Raw genomic sequence first — 13,062 nt, forward strand, 5'->3', positions numbered from 1 at the left:
TCATGGAAATTTGCAGATGTGGAAATGTAGAATTTGAAAATTTGGAAATTTAAACATTTAGAAATTTGGAAATTCGGAAACTTAGAAATCCAGAAATTTAGAAATTCAGAAATTTGAAAACCTGGAATTCTAGAAATTTATTTGTTTAGAGATTTAGAAATTTCAAAATTCCAAAATTCCAAAATCCCAAAATTCCAAAGTTCCAAATTTCAGATATTTAGAAACTTATAAAGATTAAACCTTTGAGCTCAAAAATTAGGAAAACAGAAGTGTACCAGTTTACGCACTTATTTGACTTTATAAAATTGTAAACAGAAGGTGAAAGACTTAAACGTTTATCTTCATTGCAGTTGAATGTACATTCACCCAACTGCCATAAGTTGTAAAGTTCTTAAACAGATTTATAGAGGTATGATTTTAGAACAGTAAATACTATATTTTAACAGTGCCACTAAATTAGAGAAAATAATAAATTTTAAAGTAATTTAACATTATACAACTTTAAAAATTTAAATATTCTAAGAATTTTTAGCAAACACCAAAAATTGATATTCACTGTCAGATAAGATAAATTTCAAGAAAAAAGTAGCAATAATTTTAAGGCGAATTAACATATACGAAAGTAAGCTGGTCCTTAAATGTTTAATGCATCAACTTTCGATTTATGTTATTTTCGTCTGTTCTTACTGCTTCAGAAAATGTTAGTTCCTTAAGCTTGGAATATTATCCCCAGTTAAACTTTGAATGAATTTCTTGTGTCATCGACTTTTTCTATGCTGATTTGAGTAACTTAAAAAAAACAAACGATAAGCTGTAAGATGTGATACGTGTATAAAAATTCCATTCCTTGCAAAGTGCACAACACTGTTCCCGTGTACAACGGTAATACTTTTTTGTCAGCTTACTGTTGTGAAAAGGGTTAAACCAACGAAACTTTCCTTCTGGAAAAGCTTTCCGCAAAAGCTACTGCGACTAGTGATTCATTACCTGGTTGTTCGTGAAAAATTTAAGATATAAGAGGAATTAGACTCTGGAGCGTTGTTGGATATGGTCTAAAGCAGACTAACGTTCATTAAGTGGATGTCATATAAAGTCGATTGGATGAATAACCGCAATAAGATGGTAATTACACGGGATAAAAATGTTGGTACACCAAATATACTGATAGGAGTTTAATATTTGAGCAAATTATTTTGAAAATGGCCTAAGTCCATTTGTCAGTTGTTTGTTTTTAAGTGGAGTAACATATACCACTTGATGTTAACTGTCATTAAAAACTTTTTGAAGTCAAGTATATTTAGAGTATACGATAATTTTGGACAAGCAAATTTTCGCAGTTATTTTGGAAATTGAAAAGTTGACTTTCAAAGTGGCCTAAGTTCAATGTCAGAAGCTGCACATTCTCAAATGTCCGAAAATAGTGATGATGGTAATTACAATTCATTAATAATTAGTTAATATAATAATTAATTAGTATTAATACTACCTACACCATGAAAGTACCATGACTTCTTCAAATTCCTTCTGCAAACATAAAATGTGGTTAAGCAATAAATTGTTATGTAATTTATATAGTTAGAAGATTTTCCGTGTTTTCCAAGCGTTGTGACGAAATTCATGTACAACAATCATTTGATTCTCAAATATCCAAATCCTCAAATTACCAAATTGCTAAATTTCCAAATCGCAAAGTTCGCAATTCTCCAAATTTCTAAAGTTATTAAAACAAATAATGTTAAATAATAATTATAAGTAATTTATAAACTTATTTGAAAGTTTATAAATTACCAAATTTCCGAACTTGTACATTTGAAATTAGTAGAATTTTGAAATTTCTAAGATCTAATAATTTTGTTTCTTATTATCTGCGTAAAATTTCACAATTTAACCAATATGGACATTTGATAAATGAGTAACACGATTACATTACGTAAATAATTTCTGGTTAAAAAGTATGTGGAATGTCACGTTGTATGCGGTTGAAGAAGGTCGTTAGGGTAGTTTCTATTGTCTTCTAGATAGATTTAGTGACTATAGTTGTTTACCTAGATCATTAGGTGATTGTTCAGCCTTGTCTACTATTTATCGCTTAGACTTACTATTTCCTCTCTACGAAAATTTTAACTCTAGATTTACGGGTGTTTGAAACGTAAATAAATAAGGGATGATAAACTAACTTGTAGAACAATTCTTTACCTCGACAAAAGTTAGCATTTTGACAAAAGCTACCTAATAATTTCTGTAATTTAAAATAAGAAACCTAAGATCCGTCATTTTAACGTCCTCCATAAATCTAGTGTTAAGATCGCTTTTATAATATAGAAAAGAAAATGAAGACTTGTGATATTCCAAACCAAAAGTCAGCATTTTGACAAAAGCTCCCTAATAATTCTCAGTAATTTAAAATAAAAAGTCCAAGATCCATGTTAACGATTCCTATAATTGTAAAGGCCGTTTTCATAAAAAGAAAGAGAAAATGTGACTTACAATATTCCAAACCAAAAGTTAGTACTTTCCCAAAACCTCCCTAACTCCTGCAACTTAAAACAAGAAACCTAGAATCTGTCATTTTAACGATCTCCGTAAATCTATCGTTAACATCGCTCGTTTAAAGAAAAGAGAAAAAAAGGTGTAATATACCAAAGTTATTCGCGAATCGCTCAATATAAAAATACTGATTGTCGTTAACGATAGAACAAGAAAAGTGTTCTAAAAGAGCGTCAAAGTCCTTTACTCCTTGACTTTAGAATCCGAAGCCTTCTCGCCAAGTTCAAAATCTCACGAACTCTGCTTTGAAAACTTTGCCCTATACCATCGAAAGAGACGTTGTAACAAGAGGCCATACTTTGCGATAGTTTAACGACATGGATGAATAAACTCTGGTCTCGCTTGTTCAGCTGCAACAACGATCGACTTTCGATCGCATCGAAAGACGATACCGCCGTTCAGCCGGCTAACAACTCGAACCTTAATACGGTTCAATGATCTTGTCTGGCATCGTCGAGAAAGTAGAACGATTTTGCGACGAAAACGATCTTTACAGTAGCATTCAAGCTATAGCCGCAGGTTAATTCTTCGACATTGTGCGCGTGTCGTTTGAGGAAGAGCGAGATTGCCGATTAAGCTACGGCTTCTTCACTATTGTTACACGTTTGTTTGCTGTTTGATTCTTTTCGATATAGTTGCTCGGTGAATTATACAAGCGTTGGAAAGTTTATTAAGCTTCGGTGATCGATCAACAACGGACATCGAATTTCCACTGATATTTACCCACATACATGTACAGGGTGTACTACGCGTACACACTGAGGTGCACATTTACACTGTACTTACTAAATACTTTTCCCGTGACATCTCTAGAATCTTTTACAATTAATACAAAAATAATTTACAGAATTTAAGCTTGATGGAGTAACGAGAAAATGTGCCTCCAGCTCTTGAACGTTGAAATCGATATTTTTGATTAGCGTCTAAACTACTGATTACATGAAAAAATGTGTTAGACAAAAATTGTAGATATGCATAAAACACGCCTTTTATGTCCCATTACTTTTATTCCTATAACGAACGGTTTTCGAATAAAATAACGATGAGTCTGGCACCTCTCTAATATTCGTTTGCTATTAAAACTTAAAGTTTCAAAGTGGTTGTTATCAAAACAGAAGAAATATATGTATTCCCCGTTTTCGACCATGAGCAAATATTATTTATTAGAAAACTTTTTTGGAAAATTTCCTTTAAATTATTGCAGCAGATATTTATATAAAGTGTTTCACTACTTGTACAAGGCGACATTTCTGTTATTTTTAACCATTCGTATAGATAGAAAGAGTGAATTCTTCGACTCACAAGGAAATACATTATGGTAAACAGAGACATATTTTCAATGTTATATTTTTATAAATTTTAAAATAGTTAATACTTTCTTAAATTAAGAAATAGCCGAAATATCAACTTGTATCAGGGTTTCGGAAACACCTTGTATATTATGTGTAATGGGGATGTATTTAAAAAAAAGCATAGTTTGTGTATTTCTATAGTACTTCATTTTAATTAATGAAAACCTACTTTGAACGTGAGTGTACACTCATTTTTGTAAATAACTATACATTCGTATAAAATAAACGTAAAAGGTATTCTTGTTTATGATAAGCATTACAATTTCTCATTCTTGTCTTTACATCGCGAGTAATGTCCATATTAAATTTTCCTTATTTTTTCCTAAAACCTAAGCGTCGAAGGGCTGTTTTCACCCTCGCCCTCGCTCGAGAAAAGTGAATTTTTAAAACGTGTCCGTTAAAAGCTTCCAGATTTCAGTTTTGAACTTTGATCTTATTTTTAAATAAAAATCCATGCAAATCGCGGAAATGGCTTGCGAAAAGAGTACAGAATTAATTATTGTAAAAGGAAGCGAAGTGGAAAAATTCCGGTAGGATATGAAAAAAATCTTTGTATAAAAATACACATTTTTTAACGAAGACTTTAATCGTATCAGTTAATTAAAATAATTCTGTTAAAGTATAAACGTATTTTATTTCGTGGTTGAATCTGAAGAGATATTTCTATCCAATAATCTTTTAACGCGATTGAAGTTCTGTTTAAAGTTGATGTTTTTTGTTCAGTTATCTTTCGTACCTATGTTATGCAATATGTTACATTTTAAGAGAAAAACGAAGTTAATATTCGACGATGGTTATTTGGCAAATACAAACTCTCATGCAACTTCCAACCCCCGTTTAAAGACCGTAATTATAAACTCGCATAAAGCTTCATTGAAATATCTGTACCATTATCTGGGAGCTCATCATCCAGCTACTGTCTTACTTGTTCCCCCATTGTGCTCCCTCTACTATTACAGATATCGACAAAACGATATAGGTATTTGTCTTTTTTTGTCGTTAGACATCGTTGCGATATAAACTGTTTCTAAATATCTCGGAGAATAGGAGGAATTCTATGCCATTTGTAAGAAACTGGGAACAATATCTTAATAACTAGCTATGTAATTTCAGACACTTTAAAATTTCTTCAGCAGCCGAACAATGATGAAAGAAAGAAGCAAAAGTATTGCTCAAAATATCTTCAGATAAAAATATTTCACAATATCTCTTTATACTTTTTTTTAACATGAAAATAAATTCCAGGAAAACGAACTTAGAAACAACATTTTCAAAACATTTATGTATTTTCTACTTATTAGTATTTTATTTTTGTTTTTGATACTCTCAATTACTTTTCTTGCAAAATTTATTTAGCTTAATATCAAATTTAAAACATATGATTTATATTTCATTCTGGATATTAAAATCTACTCTATTTAAACACAAACACAAATATTAAACATGAAAACAAACCAAAATAACAAATTTCAAGTTTCTCATTTCCAAATTCGAAAAATTGTTACTGCTTTCATTAAAATATTCATTACTTCTTAAAGAGGTGATTAGTTATTTGTTGAATTTACTTTAAAATTAAAGATAGAGCGAATCAAATACGTTTCGTGTTGCACATATTTTTCAGGTCTTGATTTGTGTTAATGATGAATAATATTTAATACAGTTAATGATTACAAAATGCAATGAATTATTAATGTTTGACTGTTCGCTGCAATTTATTGTGTATCGAATTTATTCATGCAATTTATAATTCAAGTAAATATCTTATCATTAATTAGATATGTGATTAACTATTAAAATTCTCTCCGATGTGATTCTGACGTACATAATTTATGAGAATCATGCATTTACGCAATAAATATTTTCGGAGGTTCAGGTTGACATTCGCTTAAAAGGTGTGGACTATGAAAACGGATATAAAGATTCTGATGCACATTCGGTGACGATAATAATTAAAATGTTTATGCATTCCCTTTTACAAAATGATTTAAGGAAAGAATTATTATATAGTAATATGATTATGATATAGCCCGTATTATTTCGAATTTTTTATTTTCAAATCTCTCCATTGCCACATTTTCAAATTCTTTAATTCATGCAGTTACAAATTTCCAAATTGCTAAATTCTTCAATTCTCGAATTTCCAAATTTCCAAATCTCCAATCTTCAAATTGTTAAATTTCGAGATTCTCTAATTCCTGAATTTAAAAATTCCCAAATTTCCAAATTGCTAAATTTTCAGATTTTTTAGAAATTATCAAATTCCTATATTCAGAATTTTCCAAATTTTCCAGATTTTCGAATTTCTATATTTCTAAATTTCCAAATTGCCGAATTTCATATTCCTAAATTTTCCAAACTTTGACACTCCTCGATTTCTAGGTTCTCATATATCTACATTTCGAAATCTCTAACTCCTCAATTTTCAAAATCTTTGAATGCTTTGTTCTTCAAATCTCTAAGTTCTCAAGTTCTCAAACATTCAAATTTTCATCTTTTCAAATTTTTAAATTCTCAACTTCTCGAATCTCCAAATTTTTAATTTTTAAAGTTCTAAATTAGAAAATCTGAAAATCTATCGATTAAATATCAATAAGTGATTCGTCTTTCACCGATATTTTGATATTTTTTCAGAGAGTTAGATTTGCTTCCAACTAGTCGACAGCTAATGAACTAATTTCTCTATACTCTCTAGTATCCCTCTGAACTATACTGGACAATAATTCAAATCATTTTCTTCAACTTTAATACTAAAACTGAACTTGTTAAAATGACAAATCATAGATTTTTTATATTAAATTACGGAAATTAAAAAGTTTTTGTCAAAACATATGTAAAATTTGGTGCAGATAGAGACTCAACGTGTAAGCTAGTTTATGTATCATCACTTATTTATTTATTTTTCTGTTTTATCTTCAATTAAAAAATAAGTTGTCATGGAATCTTAAATATAGTGTTCGAAAACTTATTCTATTTTTAATAGAATAGTACTGAAAATTGAGATACAAGGAGTGATATTGAAAATATGAACGGTATTAATTACATTAATCCCTCAATTTATGTCGCGCTCTTTTTACGCAAGTCTCTTTATTACGCAATAAATTATAAAGCCGTTTACGCGATAATTTTTATGCTCTATCTTAATTTATATGGGCAGAAAATATACTTTCCTAGAAGTTTCAAAAGTAGTAGTGTACAAATAACTTATTTTATGATGTTAAGTCGCATTATACTATGAAAGTAAATTATAGTGTGCTAATCACCATATGTGTATTTGCAAAAAAAGCATCTGTAAGGTAATACTGTTTTTAAACGTTGAGAATCATAATAATAACGGTATATGAACTTTACTAACGATATATTATTTGGTATTCGGGGTCAACATTTTTGTCATACAGTTAAAACATTCATTACAGTGACTGGCATTGCATATTCAAATAAGTTAATTATTTATAGAAACAGCGAACGCAAGAAATTTTTAACGGCTCGTAATATTAAGACAATGATACACACTGACAGATAAAAAAATGAAATTGAAAGTTTCCCTTGTTCTTAATCTGTACTATACAGTGTCTGACCACAAACGTCAGTTTTCTCTGTGGTTTACGTGACAACACAACGGATGCGTTGTTTTTTCTGTCTTTCTTTATTTTCTGGCATTTTTTAAAAGAATATAAATAAACATGTATGTATGGTTTTGAAGCGTTACAGTTTTATTAAATCAATGGTATTTTTGGTGAAGCTATACGAAGTTATTTATTTATATGTCTAGTATTTGACAAAAATGTATTCTGTAGAACATTCACCCTTGGAAATCTGACACAATTAACATATCTTGTAAATCTTTTCATGATTGCCATTTTCACGGTTATGAAATTTTGGGATTTTTAATTATTATAGACGAAAAATCGCTTTGTCGTATTTATAATAAACTCTTTAATTATAAAACGTGTTTAATGAACGCCGTCTAAATCTATAGTAAACAAACGCAAATCACGAGGAGCTGTTCGCACGCCGCAAATTATCGAACATAGCTATTTCGACCGACTCGTACACATTCTATACAGTTGTTCCATCAAGATTCCTTTTTAACGAAATTTAATAAAATTAATACAAAATTTATTTAAAAAGCAGAACTGCACAGTAGGTTTCTCAGATTACAACTAATGGTAACAAGTAGAAAATCCAATGTGCTTAAAAATGATCAACTAAAAAAACCTAATAAAAATTCGAGAAAAAATGTATATTTACGTGAACCGTCTTAGAAAATTAGATAAGATATATTTTCAATTAAAAAGAAATTATTGATTGCGTTAAATTACAATAGTGAAAGTGACATGTAATATCGTTATAAAATTTACATCTCTTTTCTGAAACGTCGTTATTCATCTCGATAAGCTATTCAAAATAAATACGTAGTCCTAAAATTTATATGCACGTACTAGTTTTTATTGCCAATAATTTTTCTTCTATACCGACAAACTTTATTTACGCGATTTTCATTCGCGTAAACCGCACCCACGTGGAACAGACACTCCGCGTAAATTGAGGGAGAGGTGTACATTGATCCTAGAACGCGTTCCTTTTGAAAATATTTATATTTATAGCTAAATTTGTAATTTTATGTCCAAAATCGAACTTATAATACTAGTATCTATTTTTTTGTCTATTTCATTTTCGTTGTATAATTAATTTTTAGGATCTGAAACGTAAGTTGAGATAGATGTGTTTCAGTAATTTTTTAGATATTCATAAAATCAGAAAAATTTAACAAATTATAAAGCTTTTGTCAGTAATGATATAAATAATTAATTAAAAACAACTATGTTATCTCAAAATAAGACCAAATATACATACAAAGTTTCAAAAAATAATCACTCAATAATTCTGTATTTCATAAATACCTAAAATTTGTCAGCTCTAAATACCTTCATATGCAAAGAAAATAGTTTAACTTTCGAAGCCATTATCGCTAAACTAGCAACGTGTATTAAATTGACAAATTTCACTGTATTATCTTAAAACGAGATCAACTCGCATGTTGAGCAAGTTTCAGGATTCTCGAGCAATAATAACCCAATAATTCTCTGTCTCACAAATGCCCTGAGATCGATAGACCCAAATAGAAATAGTTTAACATTCGCAACGAAAAGGGTGGTTCAATTTCAGAAACATTATTACAAATCGTGCGAGATTAGATTGGCAAGTTGTATTATTATATCCTTAATAACTAATATACTATAAAACACTGTGTTCTTGAACAGTATATATGCTAAAAAAACACCTTAACATTGATGTATGTATATTCAAAAAACCGCGTGGTCGGTAACGTACAATCGTCGATCGTTGGATAACGTTCCGGAAGTAGCCGGCTGCATCCTCCAGTGAATGACTGATGCTCGAAAATCGGATCTCTCACGTAACATCCGGATAACGATGTACCCGGCGTCGCGGTTGTCAACGTCGATGGTGGCATATGTCCTGCGGAACGCATTCCGACGATTCTTCTTTCCATACTCGGTGACACGGTATATTGACTAAGGCTGGATTGTGCGCCCCCCGACTGATTTTCTGCGTCGGCGCGAATCTCTGCTCTGGAGCTGCGGCCTCTATATACGCCACTGTCCCGGTCGTATCGCGTACTGTGCCCTCGTGACTCGCTCGGTACCCTTTCGCCGTGCCCGTGGCACGCACACCGTGTGCTTACTATAGTCGTCGACGCCGACGCCGACGCTCGGCGACGCTGCCGCCGCGTCGAGCTCTCTCACGTTTTGCCGTACCACTCGAACGTCTGCTATCATCCTCTTTCTCTCGTTTCGTGCAGTCGTACCGTGCTCCGCAATCTTCTCGTGCGATGATAAAAACATGTCGATGACAGACGTCGCGTCGTGCAGGACGCTTTGATACGTCAGTGCCGGTTCTTCCAAGCACGCGTCGCGATTTAGAGAAACTCGCCAGATCTCCAGCGTGGTCGTTGAATGGTGAAAAAGAAAAGTGGAACGACGAAATAAAAGAGCCGTGATTGTACAAGTTTGAAAAGGTGAAGAATAACGGTGTGCATTGTTTTTTGTTTTTTGCCTTTGATTGTTCCGTTGCTGCGTCCGATCTGGGGTGTTCTCTTTCGGTTATTCGGTGCACGGTGATCATTGTGACACCTAGTGAAAAAGATATTTGGGACGTCAGTGGCCAGGGTGTGTGTCAACGCGTTAAGCGTTTACCGTGTCCCGTGGTTGCAGCGTCACGTCGACCCGGCATCAGCCGGCTACACTTTATCCATTGGAACGTGTTGTTGATGTGATGAACGTGGTTTAATGGTTGATCCGCTAAAACTCTTCTGGGTTATTACCAACAGCACCTACCTAGGTACGTCGATAGATACATAGTTTCTTGCTTGGTTGCGGAACGGTAGCGTAAGTTTTTGGCGCGAAAAACGGAAATCCGTCATGGATCATTTGACAAGTTGTTAAGCTGCGGCGTTCGAAACTCGCGAGAAGGGTTCGATCTTGAGGAATTTCGACAAGGTTCGAACTAGTTCAGGGATTTATTCAACTACCCCGGAAATTTTGTTGTAATTATGAAGCGTGGGCTGCGCCAACGAAATTTCCTTCGGTACCACAACAGGTGACGAAACACGATACAGTAATGAAAGAGAATCGCGAAACTTTTCACGGTCAGGTAGTTGGAAGTTCTTTTAACCCTTTCAGTGCTGTGAATGTATACATGTGTCCTACGGAAGTTGAGCTGGAATTGACGAAATTTAATCAGCACCGGATTTATGTAGACGAAATTCAAGAATGTGGAACACAGAAGTCGGATTATCATGGATCGCGTTCATTCACTTTTGCGAGCGTCGCTTTAGTCCTTACTCTGTTTTTTCGCGGAATCATCATTTTTTCAATAGTACTTCAATAACGTACACACTCGCGTATTCGAACATTGCGCGTCGAAAAGATTTTGCATACACTTTAATTCCTCGTTTCCATACAGACACAGAGGCATGGAACTCGAACAATGCTATTTATAATTGAACTATACGTAGTTTCCACAGTACCGTGTAAAAAAAAGTATGTATTTTGTAAAGATCAGAGTAATCCATATCGATGGTTCAGTGTACCGTGCATCCTCTTTTATTGCTTGGAAGTAAAACAGATTTAAATATTCAATGGTACTTAATGCCTTATTGATTCTCTTAAGAGTAACATCTTTAATGGTACTTTACGTTATACTAAATAAATACTTGTTGCGTTGTATTTATTATATAATTGATGAAGCAGATATAAACGTGATTTTTAATTAAACAGATATAAGTGTGGCTTTATGCAACATTTCGTATATAGTCTCAAATTTTGTAAAAAAGGTGAAGACCGTTTATGCACTTTATCACAAAATGATCAGCTAAGAATAAGTGTGTATTTTATAATAAATACATATGAAAATTGATTCATGGAGATAATAGAATAAATCAGAACTATTTTAATCGAAAATATTCATTACGAAATATCTATATTACATATTGACATGTTTGATATTATAATCGAAACTTGTGTACCTTGAGTTATACTTTTGCATCAATTTGACAAACAATGTTTGAAGTCTCTGACAAATGTGAAAATTGCATTCTCGAAAATTTCGTCAATTAAAAAAATTCAATGCTGGTATTTATTAAACTGTTACAGTGTCACGTTCGTATTCGACAAAATATGTAATACGTAATTCTTATAAACTTTTACAGAAATTTGGTGTGCTAAAATGTGCAAATTAGTGTGGTGCTAAATACAGGATTAGCTACAAAAAATGTGCAAATGTGGTCAAAATTTAATGAAAAATATTTTGGAGCTAATATTACAGCCTTCATATTTTATATAGAAAATGTGTTTAATATTTATAATTACACTTAAAGTGGATTCATATTAATTCTGTAGTGTTAATTTTCATTTTGTTTCTTTTTAATTTTTATTAAACTTTCTATCATCATTCGAGAACTTGTGTCATCTGTTATGCTTTTCACAAACCTTCATGAATCAAATGTGTGCTACTTAATTTCAATCACTTTCACATATTTTATAGAAATTTATATTCCTTTAAATTATATATTTTGTATAAAAAGTAGCTATATTTTATCTTTTTCATATACTTAAAACTTATATTTAACATTCGAATATAAAATAGAATATACTCGAATATTTAACGTGAAATATACTAATACTCTTACAGTCTGTAAAGTGAAGTAAAACTAAATCAATGAAACTATTCAAACAAAAAAATCATTCATTTACACATTAAACCAAAGTTGCAAAAAGTTTAACCTATTTTCTACCATGCATATAATTACTTCAGTTTGAAAAACTGTTAACTGTTTAAACTCACTGCATTTAGTTAATGATATTTTACTTTTGACACTCCTTATTAGATTATTACACTATTTCAAAAAATTAAGTTCAAAGTACAAAGTTTAAATAGTTCATAATTATAATTCACAAATTTAACTTCTCTAATACTCAATATTTATAAACAGTAATATAAAAACTTATTTAATAAGTTCAGCTCTATTTTTGGCTGTATTTGGACACGTCATGTAATTTTATTGAAATCTATAAATTCTTTTTTAAACTATTGATCGAATTTGATTTAAATTATTTAACGTTACTTACACATCAAAGAAAGTAATGTACATTGACAAATAGATGAATTCATTTATTATATATTAATTTTATTCAGGTATTACGTATTTGTCGTAATGTGACAGTTCATATTTTATGTATTTTCTTCATTCGTATATTCTTGATATTTTACGTATTTTCTTGAATTTCTTTCCGAGCGTTTTGTAAATAAGCTCACTACTTTTCTGTCTTCGAATATTTCTTTCATATCCTTAGTTCACTTTCAGTTACTACCTTTTTCTTTACGATTAACATAAACTTCTATTTCTTAACTATATGTGATATCTTAGATTAAAAAAAGTCTTAATTATATGAAGTCTTATATGACGTATTGTATTAAATATTATTTTATACAAAGTCAGACATTATTCGAATAAATTTCGAATCGAAAAACAGCATTCGGGGATAAGAATATTATATTCAAATAAAAACCTTCCCAATATTTTCCAATAAAATAATCAGTTAAAAAATCACGAAGAAAATTTAATATTCAAATAAAAAATTTT

General features: G+C 31.2%; 1 protein-coding gene across 9 annotated transcripts in view; it reads left to right on the forward strand.

The window, feature by feature from the left end:
- The window catches only part of LOC100879277 (neural-cadherin), a 511,227-nt gene that overhangs the window by 322,557 nt on the left and 175,608 nt on the right, over positions 1 to 13,062 (forward strand). Inside the window, exon 1 of one of the 9 annotated variants that reach the window (XM_076538461.1) lies at positions 9,573 to 10,259. The exons of the other annotated variants lie outside the window; for them this stretch is intronic. Within the exon in view, the coding sequence (XP_076394576.1) occupies positions 10,208 to 10,259 (52 nt within the window). The 5' untranslated portion in view covers positions 9,573 to 10,207. Of the gene's footprint in view, positions 1 to 9,572; positions 10,260 to 13,062 lie in introns of those variants that run through there. 9 annotated transcript variants of the gene reach the window in all.

Source organism: Megachile rotundata, chromosome 1 (genome assembly GCF_050947335.1).
Source record: "Megachile rotundata isolate GNS110a chromosome 1, iyMegRotu1, whole genome shotgun sequence".
Lineage (NCBI taxonomy): Eukaryota > Metazoa > Arthropoda > Insecta > Hymenoptera > Megachilidae > Megachile > Megachile rotundata.